The sequence below is a fragment of the Paroedura picta genome, chromosome 2 (genome assembly GCF_049243985.1).
Source record: "Paroedura picta isolate Pp20150507F chromosome 2, Ppicta_v3.0, whole genome shotgun sequence".
NCBI lineage: Eukaryota > Metazoa > Chordata > Lepidosauria > Squamata > Gekkonidae > Paroedura > Paroedura picta.
The window spans coordinates 23,061,103-23,088,522 of record NC_135370.1 but is presented as its reverse complement, the minus strand read 5'-3'; the positions used below and the strand labels follow the sequence as shown (position 1 = coordinate 23,088,522).

The 27,420-nt window shown below is 47.6% G+C and overlaps 1 protein-coding gene across 1 annotated transcript in view; it reads right to left on the bottom strand.

The window, feature by feature from the left end:
- The window catches only part of COL3A1 (collagen type III alpha 1 chain), a 105,793-nt gene extending 86,364 nt beyond the window's left edge, over positions 1-19,429 (bottom strand). Inside the window, exon 1 of the mRNA XM_077319444.1 lies at positions 19,184-19,429. Within this exon, the coding sequence (XP_077175559.1) occupies positions 19,184-19,262 (79 nt within the window). The 5' untranslated portion in view covers positions 19,263-19,429. The remainder of the gene's footprint in view (positions 1-19,183) is intronic.
- Positions 19,430-27,420: the final 7,991 nt, after the last annotated feature.

Below are 27,420 nucleotides of genomic sequence, written 5' to 3'. Positions count from 1 at the left end.
TTCTAAATTTATCTGATCTGTTAAAAGCTATCTCAAGTATCAGTCACACAATTTTGGGAATGCTATCAGACCAGTGATTGCCATGACTGGGCTATGCATGAGCCTTTGAAGCATTACATGGAGAACAGGGTAAACATCATCTGTGAATAGGGATGCCAGTCTCCAGACTCAAGAGATCAGTTCCCCTGCAGAAAATGGTTCCTTGGGGGGGGGGGTGGACTCCATAAGCATTATACTCCACTGAGGTCCCTCCCCACCCCAAATCCCACCCACTCCTGGCTCCAGCCCCAAAGTCTCCTGGTGATTCCCAGCCAAGAGCTCCCCCTTGGACTGCTGTCCTCTTCTGATACATTCTTCTTTAACTCAAGAGAAATCTGGACAGACAGCAATTAGAAGTCAGTTTGTAGCTACTTAGAGCTCAAAGGAGTCATCACCACTTGACACAGCAAACTCTGTAAGCTCTCTGCACGCAGTAGTCTCCCTGCCAAAAATCTATCATCAACCAAATTACGACTGCCAGGTCTGGCGCTGGGTCTTGTCCTCGCCTGCCGCCTAAGCAAATGAACAAGCCAACGAACCAAATCTCAGAGCTGACAGACTAAATGTTGCCGAGGAACGGAAACAAAGGAAGATTTCAACAAGAAGATGATTTTGGAGACAAAGTAAGAGACTTCTATTTGTACATCAAACTCTCAGGCTTGCATAGAGAAGAAGACGATAGAGAAATCACCGGATGGAACTTATTGCCAGTCAACAAAATGCACTGTGGCAAGATGTGCTGGAGGCCACCAGCTTAGATGGCAAGTTATGGCGGAAAGGCCTACCAGTGGCTACTAATCATATGCTATCAGTGGAACCTCTATGTTTAGTAGCAGTTTACCTCTGGAGAACAGACGCTGGGATTGGAAAAAGGAGGAGGCCTTGTTCGTCAATGTCAAATATGGACCATAAGCCTCAGGGAGGGGAGGTTGCCAATTTGGGAAGTATTTAGAAACTGGGGCAGCCAACTCTGGGCAGCCAACAGAGTGAATTTATGATTTAATGTAGCCCCTTTCCCCCACTTGTATTGAAAGCCAGCAGAGTGTTGTTTGTATGATTCTGAATATGACCCAAGACTTGTCCCTGAAGCCCTTAAGAAACTGGTGCACAGCAAAAAGGGATCAAACCCGATGAAGATTGGGCAATGGGTCTCATTGGATGTTTGCCTGAGATCTTAGCTTCCTATGAATATATCATCCATGTACCTATATTTGAGAAACACAGGATTTGATTTCTCTGACATACTCTTTTACTTGTTACTTGGTGGGCATCTGATGATGAGGGTGCATATCTAGAAGGCAGCAGTGAGATTAAAAAAAACACAGTTGGACTCATTGAATGAGATGGGTATAGTGAGAGCCAGCTCAGAGTAGTGGTTAAGAGCAGCAGCCTTTAATCTGATGAGCTGGGTTTGATTCCCCACTCCTCCACATGCAGCCAGTTTGGCAACCTTGGGCCAGTCACAGTTCTCCCAGAGGACTCTCAGCACCACCTACATCACATGGTGTCTATTGTGGAGAGGAAGGGAAGGTGATTTGAGACTCCTTCTGGTAATAAAAAGTGGGGTACAAAAAAAAAACAGGACTACTTCTTAATTCTGACTTGGCAGGGGATGCCCTTATGTTGACCTGTCTGTACATTTTGCAGCCATTGGTTGAGTATGGAAAGTTAAATTTGAAGGCTCAAAGCATGATGTGGAGCAGGGTTCCCCAACATGGTGCTATGGAGCCCACTAGTACTTCCCTTGGCACCCCCCAAGCTTTTCAGAAAGTGGGCATAGCCCTTGTAAGTCAGGGCTTTGGTGGGTTTGCTCTCCTAACAAAAGGGGATTCCACTGGAGGATTAGAAAGATGGGTAAACATCCGGGCTTTCTTTAGACTGTGAGTGGTTTCATTTCCACTTCAGGCTTTTCTCATTCCTAGGAGGCGTGAGGAGGCAGGTATTCCATTTGTCTCCACCTCTTGTAGCAGCCATTTTTTGATTTGGCTCCACCTCTTTTGGCAGACATTTTGGGGTGGTGTTTACACCCCCTCTCAAAATTCCCAGGCCCCAAAAGGTTGGAGATTCTTGAAACAGAGTCTAACTTCGCCCACTTATGCTTCACAAGTATCAAAGCCCATTTTAAAAATGGGCTTTGAAAGGGGGGTAGGCAGGAAGGCATGAGAGGGTGGCCGTGGCTCCCTTTGGGCTAAAGGAACCCCCCACACTGGCAGCGACAGAGCTTTGTGGCCTGCAGGGAGACTCCAAACTCCCCCCTCCCCGGCTCCCTCTCTGCAGGAGTGTACCTGCCTCTCTCCTCGTGGGTGACAATGGAGGCCACAACCACTTCTAGCAGGCAAGGAGGGAGGGTGGGAGCTGGAAGGGGAGGACCAATCAGGGTGGACCTGGATGGACAGGGCCCTGGACAGTCTCCTCCCAGGAGGCTGTTTCCCAAATACAAGGAAGCGAAATAGTGTTAAGGATATCGATCAGGAGGGCTATAGGAAAAATCTTGGGAGTAGAAGAATGATATATCTCTAGCCCAAAGTACATATTTTATGTGTTGTCCTTATAAAGAAGTTCAAAGCAGGTACCTTATCTTACGCAAGACATCCCTTTGGAATTGGCAAGATTAATATGCCTTGCAATAAGAAATTCATTACTGATATCTCTCAAAATTCAGCACTATTTCACTGGAGACAGAAGACTAATTCTATGCTAATATACAAGTCGCCGGAGTGATTCCAAGGCCGGTGAGTCACTGAAGAAGTTGGGCTCAGGTAATTTATCTTGATGTATATCAGAGCAATTCTCCTTGCTATCTACAAATAAATGATGCAAAATATAATGAAACTATCTGTAATGCTCCTGATACAGGCCAAAACGTAAATCATTCTATACAGGATACATTTTTGTTCTTCCCTTCCAATATGGCTCCTTCTGGCCGCACTGTGTATAACATTCAGAGGAGTGCTTTCTTAAATGTGACCAATGCTCCTTGGATAAACAGCCTAGCGAATTGTTTCATTATGCTGTGGAAAAATTGGTCTTGTCTAAATATTATTTCAATGTCTTTCACATTGGCTGACCATCGTTGTTGTTGTTTTACACATCTCAGCCACCCACTGAAGTCAGTGGGAAAGCTTCCAAAAGAAAAAAGAAGAAATAGAAGAGGAGGAGGAACTGTTTTTTTTGTACTCTGCTATTTACTGTGCAAAGGAGTCCCAAAGCAAGCTTGAGATCCCTTACCCTTCATCTCCCCCACAACAAACATCCTGTGAAGTTGAGAGAGCTCTGAGAGAACAGTCACTGGCTCAAGGTCACCCAGCAGGCCTCATGCATCTCAAAGCAGCTCACAATCTCCTTCCCTTCCTCTCCCCAAACAGATGCAATGTGAGGTAGGCAAGGCTGAGAGAGCTCTGAGAGAACTGGGTCTGGCCCAAGGTCACCCAGCTGGGTGCATGGGGAGGAGTGGGGAATCAAACCCGGATCTCGAGATTAGAGGTCGCTGCTCTTAACCACTGCACCAAGTTGGTGCAGTATCAGAGTCAAGAAGTTTTAATTGATTCCTTCTTCATGCCAATGTGGTCACACTGAATTCATGAAATGAAGGGGAAACATTTGTTAGATTGCATAGTTTGCATGCACAGACTGACCCAAGCTTCCTTCTTACTAAATGCTGACATGCTTTCAAATGACATGCTCCCAAATTGATCATTTTCCCATGGAGCTATTAGGGTTGGTCCACTACTTTAGCAATGCTTCCTCTTTATCTCATGAATTCAGAACTAGGCATGCGCAAGGAGACAAAAAATGTGGACAGGTTTTGATTCTGTTCGAATCGATTCATCCGAATCACCTATAGTGCAGCTTTGATTCGGCCTAGCCATTGAAACCAATGGCGCTATTTAAGTCAATGGGGGGGGGGGACAACGACAGGGGGTTGAGGTAGTGGTACCAAACTTCCAGCGTAGCTATGGGAACCTTCTCAAAAGAATCCCCGAATTGCAAAACGATTGCACCAGGGGATCCAATTCTTCAGCCGGATCGCAACGCCCATGCCTATTCAGAACTGCTGCATAGGAGTGTGGGAGGATCCAAGTTTCTGTACATGCTCCGAAGCGCTCTGATGCATGTTGGCTTCCTCATTCATCAGCCACATCCGTGGCAGATCCCCATATGCAGAGGCACTCTCAGGAAGTCATCTCAGAAGCCAGACTTGGGGGGGGGGGAGAACATGTCGGAAACAGGATTAGCCTGCAGAGGAAGGCTCTGATTTCCCTAATGTCAGAGAAGAGCCAACAAGCTGGGAGCTGTTTTGTCAAACTAAAGAGAGAACAAAGAGACACGACTAAAGGACTGAGCAAATTCTCATTCTTGCATTTAACATTCCCCCCCTCCCTTAATTACAGTGTTCACTCAACATAAAACCTTGGAAAATGGAAGCGGCTTATTAACTAACGCGAAAGGAATCTCCTGTGCTTTGTCGCGTTAGAGGCGGCCAACACCATGCCGTGGTTGAACCAGACCCAAAGTAAATCTAAGCAATGACTCCAAGGAAGATTGTATCATGTTTTCCATTGTCGCTGGGACATGAAACAGCCCTGTTTTTCAAATCAAGGAAATCGGAGCTGGCTTGATTGATGCTGAGGATATTAAAAAAAAAAAATCCAAATTCTTTCCCCTCTGGGACAGGACAGAATTGTGCCATGTAAATAATTATTCCTATGAAATCTTGTTTTGGATAAAAAACATGCAACACTGAAGGATGCATTGTTTTTCTAGAAGAGACTGCAGTTTTCACCAAAGAAGACCAAAAATCCCCTAAGAAAAGCTTTCCCTTCCACTCCCTGGGGCTGAGAGAGCTCTAAGAGAATGGCTCTGCAAGAACAGTCCTAAGAGAACAGTGACTAGCCCAAGGTCATCCAGCTGGCTGCACGTGGCGGATTTGAACCTGGTTCTCCAAATTAGAGTTTGAGGTAGGGATGGACTTCAAGGAGTATATTGGCATAGTGTTCACCCTTCAAAGTGGCCATATTCTCTAGGGGAAGGGATCTCTGTTCCTTGGAGTTCTGTTGACATCCTGGAAGATCTCCAGCCAGGTTTGCATCCCTCCAGAACTCTTCCTTTCCCCTTGAAATTGTCTGGCATAGCACATTGCCACTGCTGTTGTTCTGTGCATTTCTGGGGGTCGTAGCTGGTGGTGCTGACGTCACACCGGTCATTGTCTCCCAGTGGATGTTACCAGGATCATAACCCGAAAGAGATTCCACATCTCTTACGCAACCTCTAGTTCGATCCACAAAACTCTACTGAGAAATCTTCATTGTGCCTCTTCGTCACCCATCACTCATGTAAAAAGGAGAGCCAGTTTGGTGTAGTGGTTAGGAGTGCGGACTTCTAATCTGGCACGCCTGGTTCGATTCTGCACTCCCCCACATGCAACCAGCTGGGTGACATTGGGCTCGCCACGGCACTGATAAAACTGTTCTGACCAGGCAGTGATATCAGGGCTCTCTCAGCCTCACCGACCTCACAGGGTGTCTGTTGTGGGGAGAGGAATGGGAAGGTGAATGTAAGCCGCTTTGAGCCTCCTTCGGGTAGGGGAAAGCGGCATATAAGAACCAACTCTTCTTCTTCTTCTTCTTTATTTCATCAAGATGTGACTCCAAAGTCAAAGAGGATGCCAAGCAGACGTTAATTAAGATCTCTGGATCATGAGAAATGGCTTATTGCTCTGGCACCAGAGATTGTAATTTAAAAGTGCCAGAGGGGAATGAGCCAAATTAATCACAACATGCTTAGAACTCAGCGGCGTAGGGAATGACAAGAGTGAAATCAGGACTCTTCCTACAGTATTTCCTTCTGTTACAAAGGGCTGCGAAACCGCAGAATTGTAAGTAATATGTCCGGGATTAGTTCTGTAGATGGATTGCATTATAGTTCTTCAGTTCTTCTGTGCGGCTCTCCAGGGTAGTGAGCGTAAGGCTTTGGGGGATGGGACCAGATCCATGGAGGACCATATGACTGGGAGTCAAGGTGATGTCATGGTTAGAGCAGTGGACTTGGATTTGGACTGGGGTTTAGTGTGGCGTAGTGGTTAAGAATGGGGGAACCTTTTGCCTCAGCAACACCCGGACTGGACTCCATTCAACTGGACTTCATCAACAAGAGGACCTCACACAATAGCTCCAAATATCACACAAGAGAAGACTGCCACAGTAGGTTGTACCAATTGCATATGATGTGGTTTATCTCCTCTGTACATGTAGCCTGATACCGGCAGAACTTGGAAGCTAAGCAGGGTGGGCCCTGGTTAACATTTGAATGGCAGGCCACCAAGGATGTCCAGGGTCACTACGCGACGGTAGGCAATGAAAAACTGCCTCTGAACGTCTCTAGTCTTGAAAAAACGACAGGGTCTCCATAAGTTGACTGCAACCTGGTTGGTTGCACATCCCACCACAACCACCTTGCTCAGCCTTTCCCAACTTTTGACCATGGAGGCACACCTGATTTTTTTTTCAGGCTTCAAAGCATACAGGAAGTGATGTCAGCTTGCCATGCCTCCCTGCCATGTGACCCAGAAATGATGTCCCCCAGATGGAGCCATTGCTTCATTAGCAGGTTTTCTGCCACAGATGATGGAACAGGACACCTGGGATCAGCTGTCCATGTGAAGCCCATCGATAAGTAGTTTTCACTGTAAATATGGGAATTTTTTTTGGAGTAGCAGAAGACTCCTCTGCCACCCCTGAATTAAAACAAAAATGAAGGAAAAACCCCAGCTCTCGCCCACCTCCAACCGCCAAGGAAGGCCTCACTTCACGTGACTCCAGGTGCCGCCAACAACACAGGTCAACAAAGTGGTAGGAGCATTGGCTGGTTTGAATGGCCAAGGCTCACCCCCTTCCAGGCCCATCATTGACCGCTTCGGGAGGGGGCGGGTCAATGTGCCCATATAAGGGAGTTTAAAAAAAATTAATGTGAGGAAGAAGAAAAGCTGGTTTTTTATACTCCTTTTCACTGCCTAAAGGAGTTCCAAAGTGCCTCTCCCCTCAACAGACAACCCACAAGGTAGGTGGGGCTGAGAGCGCTATATGAGAACAACTCTGAGAGAACTGTGACTAGCCCAGGGTCACCCAGCTAGCTGCATGTGGAGAAGGACTGGGGAATCGAACCTGGTTCTTCAGATTGGAGTCTGCCACTCTTAACCACAACACCACCCTGGCTGCATTAAAAAGATAAAGGTATCCCCTGTGCAAGCACCGAGTCACGTCTGACCCTTGGGGTGACGCCCTCTAGTGTTTTCATGGCAGACTCAATACGGGGTGGTTTGCCATCCCCTTCCCCAGTCATTACCGTTTACCCCCCAGCAAGCTGGGTACTCATTTTACCGACCTCGGAAGGATGGAAGGCTGAGTCAACCTTGAGCCGGCTGCTGGGATTGAACTCCCAGCCTCATGGGCATAGCTTCAGACAGCATGTCTGCTGCCTTACCACTCTGCGCCACAAGAGGCTCATTCTGGCTGCATTAGTTATTAATAATAATAAGTTTAAAATCCCAACACTTTGAGGTGCACCTTGATTGCACCAACAACATGCCCTTGTGCCATGACACACCGGTTGAGAATAGCAGGATAGACCAGAGATAAAGAAATGGTCTCCCTTTTAAAGAGATTTAGAAGAGGAAAAGTTGATAAGAATTTATAGGGGAGAGGCAGTGACTCAGTGGCACAGCATCTGCTTAGCACACGGAAAGTCCCAGGTTCAATGGCTGTCATCTCCAGTTTAAAGAGGAACAGGCTGGAGGTGATGTCAAAGACCTCTACTTAAGCTCCTGGGGGTGGAGCTTGAGGATGGGGGGGGGGGGACTCTGATGGGTTATAATGCCATAAAACCCACCTTTCAAAGCTGCACTTTTCTCCAGGTCATCTGGAGACCTGTTTTATGCCCAAGAGATCTCCAGCCACCGCCTGCAAATTAGCAATCCCCTTTGGAAGGATTTCACCCACTTCAACTTAACTTTCTGCATTAGCAGGATCCACGGACTCAGAAGGAGTCTTCCGCTATGCTGCAGCTGGAGCTTGGCCCTATGCCAGCCTTTCTCAATTTCTTTACCGTTGAGAAACTCCTGAAACATTCTTCAGGCTTTGAGAAGCCCCAGAAGTGGTGCAATCGTGCAGAAAATGGCTGGGAAGCACAGGTTGCAAATGCTGAGTAACTCCGTGGCTGATGACACAGGGGCTATGGCTCAGTGGTAGAGATCCTGCCTGGTATGCAGGAGGTCCCAGGTTCAATCCCTGGCCTCTCCAGTTAAATGGGCTGGACAGTAGGTGATGTGAAAGCCCTCTCACTGAAATGCTGGAGAGCTGCGTAGAAAGTGCTGACCTGGGTGGGCCAAGGATCTGATGCAGTTAATGAAGATTCACGTGTCCAAAAGCAAAATCGGAAGATGCTCAGATCCCTCATTTGGGTTGTCCCCTCCAGAGGGGAATGGGTCCCTGAAGTCTAGAGACCAGCTGTCGTTCCAGGAGACCTCCCCCACCCCCAGTAGGCTGGCAACCCTATTGGGGGGAAGGATTGTGCCTTGGTGGTTGCCTTGAATCCATCGGGCTGTTCAGACCCAGGGCGGCCGAGCCTTAAAAGGCCTCAAGACCATTTTCTTTTGCAGCCGACCCCTCCTGCGCTGCGTCGTTCGGTAACCGTTTGCCTACATAAGGTATCCATTGTTCCCATCACTTTACAGCTCGGGCAGACATGCCAAAAGTGACAGCATGAAAAGTAAACTGTCGTTAAATTAAATTTCACAGGGCCCGAGAAGTGTAAGAGCATGTGTCAGGAGCTTGAACAGCAATTCAGAGGAAGTGGGGGATGTTTATGGTGGCTTCGTGTGCCACGGCCTGACGTAGCCTTCAGATTTCTGACCCTGCTGTAATTTGCTTTTCTCTTGATTCTGTCTAGATCTGGCTTTCCTGAATCCACCTTACAGCTTCCCAGATGGAAAAATGTTATCTGGATCGACACATTAACACACCGAACCAAAAAGAAACTTAAGAGAAGCCATGTTGGATCAGGCCATTGGCCTGTCCAGTTGAACACTCTGGGTCATACAGTGGCCAAAACCCAGGTGCTGTCAGGAGGTCCATCAGCAGGGACAGAATTCGAGAGGCCCTCTCAGTGTTGCCCCCAAGCACCAAGAAGACAGAGCATCACTGCCCCAGATAGTAGAACATGAGGGAAGCCATGCTGGATCAGACCAATGACCCTTCCAGTCCAGCACTCTGTCACACAGTGGCCAAAACCCAGGTGCCATCAAGAGGTCCACCAGCCAGGGCAGAACTCCCGAAGCATTCCCATTGCTTTCTCTCAAAGCACCAAGAATACAGAGCAGCACTGCCCCACATATAAGAAGGCCGACTTAGAACACCTCCTAGACGCCTCCCCATGACTGAAAGAATTAACCTACCAATGTTACTGTTAACTGTTATTTATATTATAATGTGGATTTGTAATCTTTTGATGCTTTGAAAGTTGCTTTGATGTTACAGTCTGTTTATCGTTCCATGTAAGTTATATAATGTTCAATGTAAACCAGCTTGGTGTAGTGGTTAGGAGGGCGGACTTCTGGCGAGCCAGGTTCGATTCTGCACTCCCCCACATGCAACCAGCCGGGTGACCTTGGGCTCGCCACAGTACTGATAAAACTGTTCTGACCGAGCAGTGATATCAGCGCTCTCTCAGCCTCACCCACCCCACAGGGTGCCTGTTGTGGGGAGAGGAAAGGGAAGGTGACTGTAAGCCGCTTTGAGCCTCCTTTGGGGAGAGAAAAGCAGCATATAAGGACCAACTCTTCTTCTTCTAAACTGCCCAGAGCTGCAAAGAAATGGGTGATATAGAAATCTAAATAAATAAATAAGAACACAAGAGAAGCCATGTTGGATCAGGCCAATGTCCCATCCAGTCACATAGTGGGCAAAATCCGGAGACCAACTGGAAGTCCACCAGTGGGGCTAGCTGCCTTATACTGAATCAGATAGTTGGCCCAAAATAAGGATTGTCAGTTCATACTGACAGTGGTTGTCTAGGGCAGGGGTAGTCAAAATGCGGCCCTCCAGATGTCCATGGACTACAATTCCCATGAGCCCCTGCCAGTGAACGCTGGCAGGGGCTCATGGGAATTATAGTCCATGGACATCTGGAGGGCCGCAGTTTGACTACCTATGGTCTAGGGTCTCAAGCAGAGATCTGTCACATTGGCTACCACCTGATCCTTTTGACTGGAGATGAATTGGGAATCTTCTGCAAGCCAAACAGAAACACCAAGGCATGGCCTCTCCCCAAGAGAATCATCATCATCTGATACATAAATATAGAATCCACAAATCTTCATGGAATCTATAATATAGAATGTATCTAGAATCCATATTAATTTGAATTGTCAAGTTATTACACCAATTAACAAAACCTTCAAAGGTGTCATCATTCTTTAGGCCCTGCCACTATCGTATTGGCAACTCATTTCCTTTCCTTCAGCCCACAAGATACAGGAGAAAGAGAATCAGGGAAAGATTAAGAACATAAGAGAAGCTTTGTGGGATCAGGCCAATGGCCCTTCCAGGCCAACACTCTGCGTCAGTGTGGACAAAACCTTCAGGAGGTCCACCAGCAGGGCCAGAAGTCCAGAAGCCCTCCCATTGTTGCTCCCCAAACACCAAGAACACAGAGCTTCACTGCCCCCAAACAGCAGAACCTAAGAGAGGCCATGTTGAATCAGGCCAGTAGCCCATCCAGTCCAACACTTTGAGTCACACCATGGCCAAAACCCAGGTGCCCTCAGGAAGTCCACCAATGGGGCCAGATTCCTGAGAACCTAAGCATTTCTCAGGTGCTAACTCATGACCAACAACACATTTCTGAACAAGTTGTGCACCTGCCCAGAAGGTCTTCTCCTTGGCCACTGGAAATCTGACTGGCTGGACAGATTAAAACAAGCCACCAAGAGCCAGCTCGGTGTTGTGGTTAAGAGCGGTGGCTTGTAAACTGGAGATCCGGGGTGTAAACTGGAGATTCCCTGCTCCTCCACATGAACTCAGCTGGCCTTGGGCTAGTCAGAGTTCTGTTAAAACTGTTCTTGCAGAGCAGTTTTGTCAGAGCTCTCTCGGCCCCACCTGCCTCACAGGGCGCCTATTGTGGGAAGAGGAGGGGAAGGCAATCATCAGCTGCTCTGAGACTCCTTTGGGGACTGAAAGGTAAAGGTAAAGGTATCCCCTGTGCAAGCACCGAGTCATGTCTGACCCTTGGGGTGACGCCCTCCAGCGTTTTCATGGCAGACTCAATACGGGGTGGTTTGCCAGTGCCTTCCCCAGTCATGACCGTTTACCCCCCAGCAAGCTGGGTACTCATTTTACCGACCTCAGAAGGATGGAAGGCTGAGTCAACCTTGAGCCGGCTGCTGGGATCGAACTCCCAGCCTCATGGGCAAAGCTTTCAGACGGCTGCCTTACCACTCTGCGCCACAAGAGGCTCTTGTGGGACTGAAAAGCGGGGTGTAAAAACCAACTGTATTTCTTCTTCCAAGGTTGTTTAAGCGGCGGGTGCCACAAATGTCCTGGCTTTATTCTCTCCCACATCTTTCCTAGTACATTTTAAAAATTACCACTCTTCTTCCCAGCACTCAGTCTTTCTTTCTTTGTGTGTGTGTGTGAAGGGGGGGGGGTGCCGCCTTTTGAGGCAGCAGTTTTGTATCTGGCTCCACCTCCTGCGGCAGCAGTTTGGTGGCTGGCTCCACCTCCTGCGGCAGCCATTTTGTGGTTCCACCCACTGCCCTGTGTCAGATCTCCCAAGGTCCCCAGAGGCTCAAAAAGCAGGGAGACGCCTGCCTTGTGCTTCACTGAGCCATGGAAAGGGATGGGAATTCTGCCAGCAACAAAGAAATCTGCTAAGGAGATGACAGCCCTGAGCCAACATTATTAAAGCAGGAGCAAGAATAGCCTTGCCAGGGAAAAAGAAACTTCACCTTCATCTCTCCTTCGTTGCAATACAGCAATGAAAGCCCCCCCCCCCCCGCCGCCTCCCACCCTTCACTCTGCATACTCCTAGCAAATATTTAATGGGTTTTGGTCTCCAGTCAAAACCCACATATGGAAACCTCGCAAGGCGAAGGTAATGGTCTCGTTCCCATCACCCCCACAGGTTATGAAACTGGCTTCGTTTTCGGGAACTCCTCAGAAAAGACCGTGGAGACCCTCAACCTTAATTTAGACCCAGACATTCACAGGAAACCGTGGACAACGCTCCCTCCGCTCCACAAGCCTCCTCTCTCCTGGGGGCTGCATTCTGCTACGCCGGCTTTTCGAGGAGACTGTCACCCCCCCCCCCAGGCGGTCATCGGCAATGCACAAACCAGCCAAGCACAGCTGTGCATTTCTGATTCTTACGGTCTTTACTGCGGGGATTCTCAAACAGTCCTTACTCAGCTCTGATTCCATCTATCGCAGCTAAGCTCCCCTCCCGTTCTCCAATGGAAAGGATCAAGCTGCAGTCCTTTAGGGTTAAGCAGAGGAGGGCAGGAAGGAGATGAGCAGCAGAAGACGGGACCCAGGAAATTGACTACAACAGTGGTCCGGAGGAGAAAAACAAGGAGTTAACCATCTTGTGCACTTTATTTGCAAGCCTCCTAGAAGCTTCCCTCGCTTTCCTTCTTGTGGAGCAGAGATATCCATAGAGTTTCCAGGTCCCCTGGGCTAGGCGGCGGTCCCTCGCTTTCCAGATGCCTCTTGGACCCCAATTCCCCCCAGCTCACTGCAAACTGGAAGAATGCCACATTTTAACAAGATGGGGTGACATCAGCCAGACATAACGTGGGGATATCAGGGTGTCATGAACCCCTGCTGCCTGACCCATGGTTTCCATCCCCTTTGAGGTTGGCCTCATTTCTTTGTGCTCCTGGCTCTCCCGGTAAGTTGTGGCACCTTCTTTGGCCTCCTCGAGGGTGCCCCTCCCATCCCCTGCTCTACATTTCAAAGCCTCCATCCGCCTTCCCTCTTTTATCTTCTCTCGCTTGGCACTCAGGCTAAATGTTAGATGGCTGGATGCGCTGTTTTGGCACCTTGTAGATCAGAGGAAAACATATTGCCCTCTGCGTGAATCAGTGTTCCCACCAAATGCTGCCTCTGTGCCCCCCTTCCTAAACCAAGGTATAAATGCTTTGAATCCCCCTTCCCCAGCATCTCTGCCTATAAGCTTAGGTGAAGTGATAATCCTCTTCCTTATTCTCCAAATAAAGACTTAAAGCTTCAGCCTGAAGCTTTGTGGGAATCTGCTGGGTCTCAACCGCTTGGTTCCTGACACAGGGTCACTGGGCAGGTGATGTCCTGGCTTTGGGGCAAAACTCTATGGTTAGAAACCAATTCTACCACAGAGTATTGCCCAAATGCCAGAGCATCGTCCCCCCTGCGACGTCTCCAACATGCTGACGTCTCTTCTGGGTGATGTCTGCATGTCCTGTTTATTCTGCTCTGGTTCAGCCTCACTTGGAGTCCTGTGTTCAGTTTTGGGCACCCCAGTTCAAGAAGGATGTAGAGAAACTGGATCATGTCCGGAGGAGGGCAACAAAGATGGTGAGGGGTTTGAAGACCAAGACATATGAAGAAAGGTCGGAGGAGCTTGGTCTGTTTAGCCTGGAGAGGAGACGACTGAGGCCACTACAATTCCCCATCTCTGGACTGGGCTCAAGTTAGAGTTGTAAGCTGCCAATTAAGAAATTTGGAGGTAAAACCTGAGGAGGATGAGTTTGTGAGGGCGAGTTTGAAACAAAACAACATTTCCCTCAGACTCGGTAAGTATGGCAATGTTTATAAGACAAGGCAGCACATTGATTTCATAGGAGGATTTGTTAGAGAAGCCAGAGTATGCTGAGGCTGGCCCTGAAAATGGGGGAAATGACTGCCCTTAAATTGCTTTTGCTTGATGGGATGAAATTAATTCGAAAGAATTTTCAGCTAAACATCCGGAAGAAGTTCCTGACAGTTAGGGAGGTTCCTCAGTGGAACAGGCTTCCTCGGGAGGTGGTGGGTTCTCCATCTTTGGAAATTTTTAAGCAGAGGCTAGATAGTCATCTGACAGAAATGCTGATTCTGTGAATTTAGGAAGACTGTAAGTGGATGGGCAGAAGGGATTGTGTCCATGCTTGGCTCCTGTGGCCCTTTCGTGCATGCCCAGGGAAATGCCAATCACCACCTTGGGTCAAAAGGGGAATTTCCTCCAGGCCAGACTAGCCAAGGATTTGGGGTTGTTTTTTTTTGGGGGGGGGTCATCTGGGCATGGAATTTGGGTCACTGTGGGTGGTCAGGCAGTTGTGAGCTTCCTTTATTCTGCAGGGGGTTGGACTAGATGACTCTGGAGGTCCCTTCCTACTCTATGATTCTCTGACTTCTAGGCAGCTACGGTAACAAATTAACCTGCAGCAAGCATGTTTATGCCAGGATTTCTGCATGTTAGCAGAAGACCAAGTGCCATTCTTTCCCTTGAGAGAAACACAGCGAAACTTTCAGGACTCCGTTTGTTCATTATTCACAGCAGGGTGTTTAGCAAAGAAGCCTACATATGACAGTTCTCCATCTCATTTCATTCATTCCCAAAACAAGACAGCAAACTTGAAAAGGCAATCAGGCAATGCACCCTAGCACCAGAATACAAAATGGACCTACCATGAGTCCAACTCTTGGTCTTTTGAGTTCAGAATTTGTCTACATCGGACTGGCATAGGGATGCCAGACCACCTCTGGAGCATGAGGATCCCCTGCTTTGGAACCTCTCCCCCACTCCAGAGGTTCAAAAGCCAGAACATTTCCCCATGATGTCTCCAGTGTGCTGATGTCATTCTCATGTGATGTCAGCATGCCAGGGGGCTCCCAGGAGATGCCCCCAAATCCCCCCCCCAGTCCAATTCCACCTAGACCGGCAGCCAACTTTCCAGGCTTTTAGGTTTGATGCTGTTGCTGCATGCTACCCACTCCATTCCTTTGCTGCCCATCTCCTTGTTGGGATCCCACCCTCCCAGCTGGTGGACCTCCTGATGGTCTCTAAGGTTTTCGTCAGTTTGTCACACCAAGTGTAGAACTAGATGAGCCACTGGCCTGATCTAACATGGCTTCTCTTATGTTCTTATGTCTGGAGCAGCGATGCTCTGTTTTCTTGGTGCTTGGGAAGAAACAGTGGGAGGGCTACTGAAATTCTGGCCCCACTGGTAGATCTCCTGATAGGACCTGGGGTTTGGTCACTGTGTCACAGAGAATGCTGGATTGGATGGGCCATTGGCCTGATCCAAAACGGCTTCTCTTACATTCTTATGTAGCTAAAAACCACCACCCCCGTGAAGAAGAAGAAGAGCTGGTTCTTATATGCTGCTTTTCTCTTTCAGGAGTCTCAAAGTGGCTTACAATCGCCTTCCCTTTCCTCTCCCCACAACAGACACCCTGTGGGGTGGGTGAGGCTGAGAGAGCCCTGATATTACTGCTTGGTCAGAACAGTTTTATCAGTGCTGTGGTGAGCCCAAGGTCACCCAGCTGGCTGCATGAGTTGGATTTCAGAAAAACCTTCATGGTTTCTTATGGAAAGAGAAGCTTCTAAGAGGGCGCTCCATATTCCTTAAGAAAAGCAAGTCCATTAGTATGGCAAGCAGATTTCTTTGCTTGTTAGAGAAAATAGCCCTGCCCTGAAATGAGCGTGGGAAACACAAGAATATCAGGAGGAGGGATATGGTTTTGATTTCTTTGTTGCCTCCATCAGAGAGACTCGCAACGTGAGCCAAGCAACGCTATGGGAGAAACCCCAGAGCAAACCTAAGAGGCACGAGCTCTCTGGGTTTGCTCCTTTCGTTCCAGGGCCATCTCCCTCTCCCTGAGGAACCATCCAGAGTACTCAGGCAAGGGATACACCTCAAGAGAAGCCGTGGGAAGGGAGACTGCATGGGGAAAGCTTGGAACCATGCAGGTCCGCAGTAGAATGGTTAAGACTGGAGTCCAGCTGCGCCTTAGAGATCAACAAGAATTTCAGGAGGCAAGCCTCAATACTTGGAATTTCACAACTTGAAGCTTTTGTTGGCTTCTAAAATGCTGTGGAGTCCAGTCTAACTGTTCTCAAGGAAATAGAAGAAGAGTTGGTTTTTATACCCCATTTTTCTCCACCCATGCGAAGGAGTCTCTAAGGGGCTTACAATCACCTTCTCTTCGTCTTCCCCACAGCAGACACCCTGTGAGGGAGATGAGGCTGAGAGAGCCCTGATATTACTGAAGAAGAAGAAGAGTTGGTTCTTATATGCGGATTTTTCTCTACCCGAAGGAATCTCAAAGCGGCTTACATTCGCCTTCCCTTTCCTCTCCCCATAACAGAGGTGGGTGAGGCTGAGAGAGCCCTGATATTCCTGCTCAGTCAGAACAGCTCTATCAATGCTGTGACAAACCCAAGGTCACCCAGCTGGCTGCATGTGGAGGAGCGGGGAATCTAGCCAGATTAGAAGCCGCCCTCCGCCCTCCTTGGTGGAGAGCAAAAAGAAATGTAGGTTGGTGCTGCCAACCTCCAGGCAAGGCCTGGCAATTTCCCAGAATCACAACCGATCTTCAGACTTCTCCTAGAGCAAATGGGTGGTTTGGGAAGTAAACTCTATGGCATTATACCACTTGCGGTCTTGCCCCCAGGCTCCATCCCCAAATCTCCAGGAATCTCCAAACCAAGAGTTGGCAACCCGGATTAGGGGAACGTTCTAGGATGGAACTGAAAAGCATTGCACACTTTCCTTTAGCTGCAGTTTTCTTTCCCTTCCCCCCAATATAGCTTGATTGATACATGAGTGGTAGCCAATGTAGGACTACAATATAATCTCTGGTGACCAAACGTTCAAAGGAAAGAATGAATATGGCTCATTGTTCTGCAGTAGGGAGGAGAATGCCAAACAAACCAAAAGATTTGTATGGACCGTACTGTGGAGCAAAGGCAGGGGAACAGCTGTCGAAAAAGTATCCTATGTTGGCAAGCGGAGTCCCTCCATGGCAGCAGTTAAGTTAACCAGCTTGGTGCAGTGGTTAAGGGCATTGGCTTCTGATCTGATGAGCTGGGTTTGATTCTCTGCTCCTCCACATGCAGCCAGCTGGATGACCTTGGGCTTATCACAGTCCTGATAGTGCTGTTCTGACTGAGCAGTGATATCAGGGCTCTCTCAGCCTCACCTCCCTCACAGGGTGTCTGTTGTGGGGAGAGGAAAGGGAAGGCGATTGGAAGCCGCTTTGAGACTCCTTCAGGTAGAGAAAAGCAGCATATAAGAACAAACTCTTCTTCTTCTGTGCGTTTCAGCCATAAGGGTCATTTTGTTTGCTCCTCGTTTGCCCTTTGTACAACATCATCCCTGCTGAACTGGACAAAGGAAGAAGTGTTGGTTTTTACACCCTTCTTTTCACCTCTCAAAGGTGTCTCCAAACAGCTTACAAAGACCTTTCCCTTCCTCTCCCCACAACTGACACCCTGTGAAGTAGGCGAGGCTGAGGGAGCTCTGAGAGAACCTGGCCTTCCCCAAAGACACCCAGCTGGCCGCATGTGGAGTAGGAGTAGGAGTAGGAGTGGGAGTAGGAGTGGGAGTGGGAGTAGGAGTAAGACTGGGGAATCAAACCTGGCTCTCCAGATTAACCACAACACCAAGCTGTCTTTCCCCAACCCAGTTTACATAAGCAAACATAGGATCGCCAACCTCCCGGTGAGATCTGGAGCTCTCCCAGCTGACTGCTCTCCAGCTGACAGAAATGGATTCCCCTGGAGAAAATGGCCGCCTCAGAGGGCCGACCCCATCACATTCTATCCCACCGAGGTCCCTCCATTCCCCCAAACCCCACCCTCCCCTTGTTCCTCCCCCCCAAACCTCTAGGATTTTCCAAACTCAGAGTTGGCAGCCTGAAGCAAACATCTTGTAGCGGTTGCCTTTGGCCAGCAGGCATTTCAAAAGATTTGCCATCCCTCCAAATGATTGTTTTTTTTTTTAAAATCCCTTTCCTGTCATGATGCTTACAGACTCTGTGAAGATTTGGGGGAGTTCATCGGCACCAGCAGCTAATAAAATGCTGTTTTGCATTTTGTTTCCCATTAATCAGTTCTCCGAAGCGTAATAAATAATGATAATGATAATGATAATGATAATGATAATGATAATGATAATGATAATGATAATGATAATGATAATGATAATGATAATAATAATAATAATAATAATAATAATAATAATAATAATAATTTCCAAGGAAATCAGAAGACTGGCCCGCAACCACACCCTGAAGCGTTCCACACTTTCCAGTCTCAAAAGGAGCCCAAAGCCAAACATACTGCCCGAGTACCCGTGCTACCAAACGTCGCGGAACCAAAGACAAATTCAGTTTGAAAATAATCTCCCTTTCGTAGCCTCTACATGTGCAACCCACCACAGGGCATGTTCCCTCAGACATCCGACTCATTGGGTTTAATTGCTCCTGAGGTAACTCAGCTTTGGATTCCCGCCTCGAGCGCTTCGATGTTCTTGTGAGAGCTTGCAGCAGTCTCTGAGGCGTGAGGAGGGGGAAATCGGGGCCGAATGAATTCGCCCACCCTTCTGTGGATGCCTCAGAAGCCCACAAAACGATCATTTACGAATGGGGAATCGAACCAATCTGGTTTACTGAAAGCCTTTCTGTTTCACATGAGAACCCTCGCTTTGTTTTAAAAAAGGAAAGGAAGGAGAAGGAGAAATGCCGGCAAAATCAAAGCTATGCGTCTTTTCCAACAAAGAACAGTTCTGGGGCGGTCAGCAGGAGTCCTTTTCTTCCTATCTGTGGCAAATAAGTTCCAGATCTCTTTGAGCTAGCATATGAGGAGGAGGAATCTGATTTCCAAAAGCCGGAGGAAAGAAACACTGCTAAGTTTCCTGGACTTGTCAAGAAACCCAGGTGAGACCGAATGGAGAGGAAGCCAAGAAGGGAGCGCGCACCGTGTTCAAGCGCAAGGAAAGAGTGCCGACCGTTTCCCTCGGCTGGCAAAAGGCACGTTGCTTCGACAGCACGCAGGTTCCTCGCAAAGCCCTGAAACTAAACTGGCAAACAACCACCCCAAACGCTTGTGAAAAATCCTCGGAGCGGGGATTACTCACCCTCTTGTTGTGCCAAAATAAAGGAAGGTTGTAACACAGCGAGGCAAAGCAAAACGGCTCCCTGCACACAGCTCGTCATGTCTAAAGAAGAGTAGACATGAGACTCTATGTGCAAAAGAGGAAAGGAAGGGGGAAAAAAACCAAGAAGGGGGCAAAGAAAAATCAAAAGTGAACCATCAATGGGTTTCCTGCCCTTTCAGCCACCGGGCCCTGCTCAGAATTCAGCCGTAGACATTCCTCTAGCGCAGCCTTAAATAGGAAAATATTTGGCTTCCTTAACTTCCCAGCCCCTTTCTGAAACATGAGAGGAGGTCCCAGCCCCTTAGCATGAAATGAAATGATGAATCTTGCTTTTGGCCTTAGAGAGAACAACCAGCCGGCTGAAGCAGATCCCGAACACATCTGGGATGTCCGGAGGCTCTGCATGGGAACGGAGCATCAGCCCGCACATGTTTGTGTCGTGCCATGCGCCGCATGCGCTTCTAAGCTTGGTGTCTACGCACACGTGGGAAAGAGAGTACAGGATTTCATTCCGGTTGCAGCAGGCCCCTTTTTTGCATTTTATTTGCTCTCGGTTTTGTGTGCTTCCCCCCCTTTCCTGTTTCCAAATTGCAACAGCCTTTGGCCTTGAGCAATGAAAAGCATGCTAGGGTGTGGGGGTATTGTTGAGATGCATATCTGTAAATATGTATATTATTGGCCGGGTTCCATATACTCTAGCTGCTGACACCACTATAGAGAGGGGATTTAGACTTGTCTGTTAGAGATCTGAAAAACATACAAAAACAATGGAGGGTTTCCCATAAAAATTGATGAGAGACCCTCTCAAAGAATGGATTTCTGGTTTGGGAAGCATGCGTTGGCAACCAGAGACTCGCCTGAATCTGCAGCTTCTATTGTGTGAAATGGGTCTTCCATAGGAAGTGCAAGCAGTAACTATGGGGGGGGGGGGACAGGGGAGAACACGGCTCAGCTGGTAAGTCTGTCCATGATCCATCAATGACATGTAGGAGAGTTGTTTTTTTATACCCTGCTTTTCACTACTCAAAGGAATGACAAAGTGGCTTACAATTGCCTTCCCTTCCTCTCCCTACAACAGACACCCTGTAAGCTAGGTGGGGCTTATTGAGTTCTGAGAGAATTGTCCCTGGCCCAAGGTCACCCATCAGGCCTCCTATATCTCAAAGCAGTTTCCAGTCGCCTTCCCTTCCTCTCCCCATAGCAGACTCCCTGTGAGGGAGGTGGGGTAGAGAGCCTTACCTGGAAGATGGCAATCCTAAGAGGAGGTCTCTCTGTGCGCAGCAGTCTTGACCTTAGTCAGGTTTATGCACACCTAGGTAGTGTGGAATTCCAGAACATGAGCCTACAGCAGTTTGGCAACCTTACCTCCTCTCTGCAATGTTTTCTTGATCTGAAATAGGTTAGGGAGTGCTAGCTTCCAATCTTCATCCCTTATTCGCTCCACAATAGGCACCTTGTGAGGCAGATGAGGCTGAGAGAGCTCTGATAACTCTATCCCATGGTCCCCCAGCAGGCTGCCTATGTCTCAGAGCATCTTCCAATCACCTTCCCTTCCTCTCCCCACAACAGGCACCCTTTGAGGTAGGCTGGGTTGAGAGTGCTCTGAAAGAACTGTGACTGACCCAAGGTGGCTGCATGTGGGGAAATAGGGAATCAAACCTGGTTCTCCAGATTAGAGGCCACTGCTTTAAACCACTTCACCAAGCAGGCTCTCACTGCAGTCTTTTCTCCTCTGAGCATTGTTCTGCAGATGGTTTGCAGCTGCTGGGGAAATGGGGAAGTGTCCTCTCCTTTGAGTCTGTTAGGCCTGGAAGGGAAGAGCAGTCTGTGCCCACACTGGTTGTGCAGCAATCAGATGGGAACGAGGTGGTTGGGACGAGTCTGTAGAGTCCTGCCGTGGAGGAACAGACTGTGCCACTGCAGGCTGATGGTCACGGAACAGCATTTTGCATTGGCTCTAGCAAACAAGCTCGGAAGCAGTTCCTCAGGCAAGAAGTTCATCCAGAACTCTCTCACACCCCTTTCTACATGGGAAAGTTTGCCAAAGGACTGTATGTGTTGGTAGAGTTTATATATGCAAAGCGGTAAAACACCAACTGCTTAAAAGATTAGAATAGTTTTACTGAGAAAAGAAACAAACTTTGTGAGTAAGAGAGGAGAGAGATAGTCGTAGCAGTTTGACTAAGGGCATTTCCGCACATAGCAAAAAATAGCGTTATGGCAGCTGAATGGCGTAGTGCTAAATATTATCGTGTCTCTGGCCGTTCCTCACCTTCTTGCCATCTCACTGTGCCACCTTTTCGCGCTTCTTACACTCTGCAAGTGCTGCTGGAAATGGCGGAAGAGAGCAACGTGGTTTATTCACGACTCTCTTCTGCCTGTCAATCAAGCCAGGCATCCAGTTCCCTTTCTCTCTTTTTTTAAAGTGATGCTTGTGATTTTTTAAAAAAATTAATAGATCTCCATTGAAACGTCTATGCATCTAATCATATCTACATAGTGCTTTTTATAATGCCACCCCTTATAGAATCATGAGTCTTCAATCATTTAAAAATCTCATTCTTGATTGTTTTGTGTGTGTGTGTGTGTGGGGGGGGAATGTAGAGAGGCATGCTTTGTGTGACAACTTTGGGGGAGAATTCTTTTTTCCTTTGCCTGCACACTTGTTGTGCCATTCGTTGCTCCAGGCAGTTTGCTTTAAAAAAAAAGTTCCCGGGAGAAGGGACAGGGAGGTGGATGTGAGGGCTTGACTTTCGAGGTGGATATAGTGCTTCTTCGCCTCCATATATTTCTTTAGCATGTGGCTTGCTGGTTGTCCACTCGGGGAAAGTGCTTTTATTTTGGTGAATCCACTTTATGCGATTCCCCAACTAGCACTCTAAAATGGCGGATGTAGCGAGCAGTTTGCTGGCCAGAGTGAGAGGTTGGCGACGTCATGCGGAGCAGCTGGAATATATTGTCTTCACAAGGTAAGCATTTCACTATATTTATCACATGCAGAAAAGCTCTAACAGTTCTTTGGGAGGAAAGCAGGGAGCAAAGGAGCAGGAAGTCTCCTACTAATCAGGATGCAAAAATAACAGGAAGTTCCTAGCTATGTTAACTACTCATCTTCTCTAATGCCCCCTGTAGTATATCCTTTGCATGCTTTTAAATCATGCACACTACAGATCTTCCATATTCCAGCAGTCAGAACTGGCGAGTTCACTGGAATTCAACATCTAATAGATTCTCCAACTTTTGGACACAATTACCCTGTGTGTGGTTCCTTCATTTATCTCATACTGGGCCACACCTACAGCTAGTGGGTTGCCTAAATTGTTCTCAGGGGAACCAAAAACACATTGTTTCTCCTGCCTGTGAAAGCCTTCCTGGTTTTGGAGCAGCTGATCCTGCAAAAGAGCAACAGATTCTCCAGAGATACTTGAGGCAGTCCAAGCTGGAGACGCTACCAGGTTTTGCACAGAGAGGGTGTATGCATTGACACATGTGAAAGTTACGCAACATGATCCCTCGATAACTTGGCTATTCCCCCCCCCTCAAAAAAAAATCCATGGAAAGATCTTTAGCCGGCAAGGTTTACTTCTTTTTCTCCTGCTTCCAGCTTGAACAAGGGTTATCACCCAATCGGGTTGCTAACCCCCAGGCAGGGCCTGGAGTTCTCTCTGCGTTGCAACTGATTTCCAGATTTCACCATCTCCTGCAGGTAACGTCAGCTTTGGGCTGCAGACTCTGTGGCACTGCATCCCTGCACAAATGCTCTCCCATCCCCGGCTCCAAATTTGGAGTTGGCAATTGTAGAACCCAAACAACCCAAGTTGAAGCCAACATCCCAGTAGAAGGAATTTCTGTTCTCTAGACTTGTACTCATTTTGTATGTGCGCGTGCGAGAGAGAGTGAGGTCAACATGAGCTGGCAGGGAATAGAATCTCACACCCACTGGTTCTTCCCAACCCAAAACTCAAATATAGGAGTTATAAGAGACAGAGTTTATTGGACATCCCACCTTCATCTCCCATTTCCAAAAATATAAGAATTGACTATTGAGCCAAGGGCATGTTACCCCTTCAGAGCAAGACTTTTGTATTGGTGGGACCATCTCTTCCATGACATACCCCCAAAGACTATTGAGGTTGATTGATCAGAATTTTCCAGGGTCCACAGCTCCAAAGAAGTAAAATTGGTTTTAACCAGGGTGTAAACTGCACGGAGCTTTTATTCCAATCCCAGGTCGATTCAGTATCTGCTGTCTACAGAGAATGCATTTTCCGTTTTGATTTGGGGAGATTTAAATTTTCCTTCTGCAGCAAGAAGGATTGATCCAGAGTGACCCTACCTTTATTGTGCGATATCTTAGAGTGCTTTTAATGCTCAATGTTTCAAGATTCGGATTGAGAAAGCAGGCTGTTTTGAATCTGGACTCTCTTCCATGGTAGAGAACCTCTGACTGGCCAAAACTGCTCATGTGACAAGCTTGCCTTAAAGGAGAAGCCCCTAATTTCTCTCAACTTCTGTCGGTCTTGGATTTTTTCTCCCTCCTCTGCCTTCTTCGATCCTCTCCCCCCCCCCTTCAAGAAAAGAAAGAAAGATGCTTGGCTCCCCCCCACATTCCTGAACTACCCTAACCACGTGCAGAACACTTTTGTGCTTCAATGGGGAGGGGGGGAGAGGAAGATCCGAGTTCAAATCGATTTGAATTCAACAGGATTGGCAATGGAATAAACAAAGTAAGTGCAGACTGTCCAGGTCTAGGGCTTTTTTGACTCTGGCCCTGGCCTGGCAGAACATCTGCTAAATTAGATCAGGGTCCTGCATGGCCTTAATCTGTTCAGTAGGGCCTGTAAGATGGAACTGTTCCACAAGTTCTATGGTTGAGGCCCAGAAAGAACATCAAGAAGAAGCCAGACTCCCTGCCCTGAGAATCCATCCACCAACTAGTCCTTCCAAGCACTTACTAGCCTCCCTCCCTCACAAAAATTTTAAACTATAATAGGAGGTGGCTTTTGAAATGTTTTTAAAGCCTAAATTTAACTTAATTTAATTACTGTTTTAATTTATATTTGTAACTTGTTTGTAATGATTGTTTTGACTTTGATGTTAGGAGGCAACCAGGGAAGGGTGGAATAAGATTTGTTGTTGTTGTTGTTGTTGTTGTTCTTCTTCTTCTTCTTCTTCTTGTTCTTCTTCTTCTTCTTCTTCTTCTTCTTCTTGTTCATCTTCTTCTTGTTCTTGTTGTTGTTGTTGTTGTTGTTCTTCTTCTTCTTCTTCTTCCTCCCTGGAAATGACACCTGTCCTCTCTAGGCATCATCATCAATGCTATGGTTTTTTTTACCATAGACTTACCATTGATTCCTAGAGAAGCAGAAGGGGGAGGAATTTTCAAGCTGGCAATGGCAAAATGATTTATTCCAATGAAAACCATGTTCAAAACAATTTCAAAACAGATTCGTAGTTATGGTCTGTTTTTGATATCTTCATCAGTGATATTCATCAGTATTGTTATTAACTGAATCTTCTCTAAATGTATTCTTTTGGATGATGAAATTATAGAAAATAACTGTCTCTGGTAATATTTTGCTTTGTATAGTTCAGTTCCCAAATGGTCATACCATATCCACATTTGTAGGGGTCTATTAAAATTAATATCGCAATGTGTAATTTCTCTTGCTGAAGAACTAACGCATTTTGATCTAACGGATCATAATCAGAGGTCATTTATACAGATGTGCACGCCTATAAACAATGTATTTATACAATTTTCAGTTAGGGTAAAAAACGTATTTGGCTAATTCTGGTCCCCCTCGCCTTTCCTTCTCCTCTACTTCCCTTCCCGTTCAAATCAGTCTTTAAGATAGAACCTTTCTGGTGGAGCACTGTTTTTTCTCAGATAAGTTTGACTGGTGAAAATCATTTGGAAGCATTCTCTAATGAAGCCCAAGGATTGTGCCCCCTTGAAGTCTCTCCTTTCAGCAAGTCCTTACCCTCCTTCGGCTCCACCTCCCAAGCGCTAGGTCTAGTGTTGGGTTCTGATTCCGTGATCCTATATGGTTGGGAGAGATTTGTTTTTACTTAAAGTGGGAACTCTTGACCTTGACAGCATATTTACACTTTGAGCAAGGGATGCAGGACATTGAACACAGCTATCTCTGTGTTGGATCAGTGATGTGCCCTTCCATCTCGTCAATGGAGCCCCAACATAGGGTTGCCAACCTCCAGATAGGGACCGGGGATCTTCTGGAATGAGAGCTGATTTCGAGACCTATCGGAGGCAATGGCTGCTTTGGAGGGTAGGCTCTCTATGCCATAGAGCAGGGGTAGTCGGCCCTCCAGCTGTCCATGGATTACAATTCCCAGGAGCCCCTGCCAGAGAATGCTCCTGGGAATTGTAGTCCATGGACATCTGGAGGGCCGCAGTTTGACTACCCCTGCCATAGAGTCTGTAGCATAAGGCCTGTTCTCTCCGCAGACCCTGCTCTCCCCATGGTTTATCCCCCCAAATCTCCAGAATTTCCCTAACCCACATGGCAGTTATTTCACATGAGTCCTGTTCCATCACCCAATAAAATATTGCCCAGAATCAGAAATGACTACAGAGAGGAGGGGGAAATTTGGGACTCTCATAGGACTCTGTGAGGTCTTTTCCTTGGATCCAGCCCTTCAGTCCTCCCCAAATGTCCATGAGCTTGGTTAGACTAATCGATGGTTAAGTGGCACAAATGATTTAGCTATTTATTTACTTTGTGACCTCATCTTTCTTTCCAGTGGAGAGCCCTAGCAGCTGACACCCTCTTCTCCTCACAATGGCCCTGTAAAGAAGGGAAGACTGAGAACATGTGATTGGCCCCACAATCACCAAGTGAGCTCCTGTGACACAAGTCAAGATTTGAACCTGGGTTTCCTAGCTACTACTACAACACACTTAACTGCTAAACCACACTGGCTCCCAATGAATTAAGCTCCTTGGCTGGATGGGATTTGAACCTGCATCTGCCCAGTGGTCATTTGCTACCCTAATTGCTTCCTTGGGGTGCTCTGGAGAGAGAGTCCATCACAGCAGCGAAGGCAGGAGAGGAAATGCTTACCCTCTCCCCCTACGAAATGTTCCAGATCCACGTTTGTGAAATATCACAACAGAACATCGACAGAGGTCTAAGCTGCTGAGGGGAAGAAAGGTGTCCAGAGAAAACAGACCTTGGTGAATTATTTGCTTCAAAGCTTCCTCAGGTCACAGAATAACCACACCACTTCAAAACATGGGAAAGGTGTCCTGAGTTTAGGGTTACCAACCACCAGGTAGTAGCTGGACATCTCTCGCTCAACAACAAACCTTGAAATGACAGTGAGCAGTTCACCTGGAAAAAAATGGACTTTGGAAGGTGGGACTGTCTAGCATTATGCCATATTGAACCTCCCTGATCCCCTCCCTCCTCAGGCTCCACCTCCAAAATATCCAGGTATTTCTCCACTCAGAGCTGGCAACCTTACCTGAGATCCCAGCAGCTCCTGCTTTTATGGGTCGAAAAAAGGCAGTCTTGGGCTGCAGAATATGCCTGAGCTCTATGGTCTACTACGAACATACTACTGCAACTACAACTATGTTGCTAGCTCTGAGTATACAAATACTTGGAGATTTTGGGGGTGGAGTGTGAACAAGGCAGGAGGGGCAGATACAGTGCCTCTGCAGGTACAGTGCCATAGAATACCCCTCCCCCAGCAGGCATTTTCTCTTGAAGAACTGATCGTGGCCCCCTGGAGAGCAACTGTAATAGTGGGGGCTCTCCCTGTGCCGCCTGGAGGTTGGCAACCCTAACTACATCACACACACAAAAAAGTACATTCCCCCTCTTACCAGGCAGCACGAGCAAATTAATACGTGGAGAGGAGGGAGTGCCAATAAGTAAACTGCTCTGCTCCTCTCTTGACACAACACTTACTTATCTCCTCCCTTGCAAAATAGTTCTAAACAAAGGAGATATCCCTCCCAGGGCACCATCCTCCCTGCCTTCAGTGAGCTGAGGATTTACAGCTTGTGATCCTCGGTCCAGACGGAGGATCTGGGCTGGATGGAGATACGGGAAGAATGCACAGCCCTTTCACGTTCTTTGACAGTCTGATGCGGTCCCCTAAATGCACACTGGTGGGCCAGGGGGAAACGAGGGGGACCCTCCACGGATGGGCACTGTACCCACACGGAGGGAGGTTTTTGCCCTGCCAAT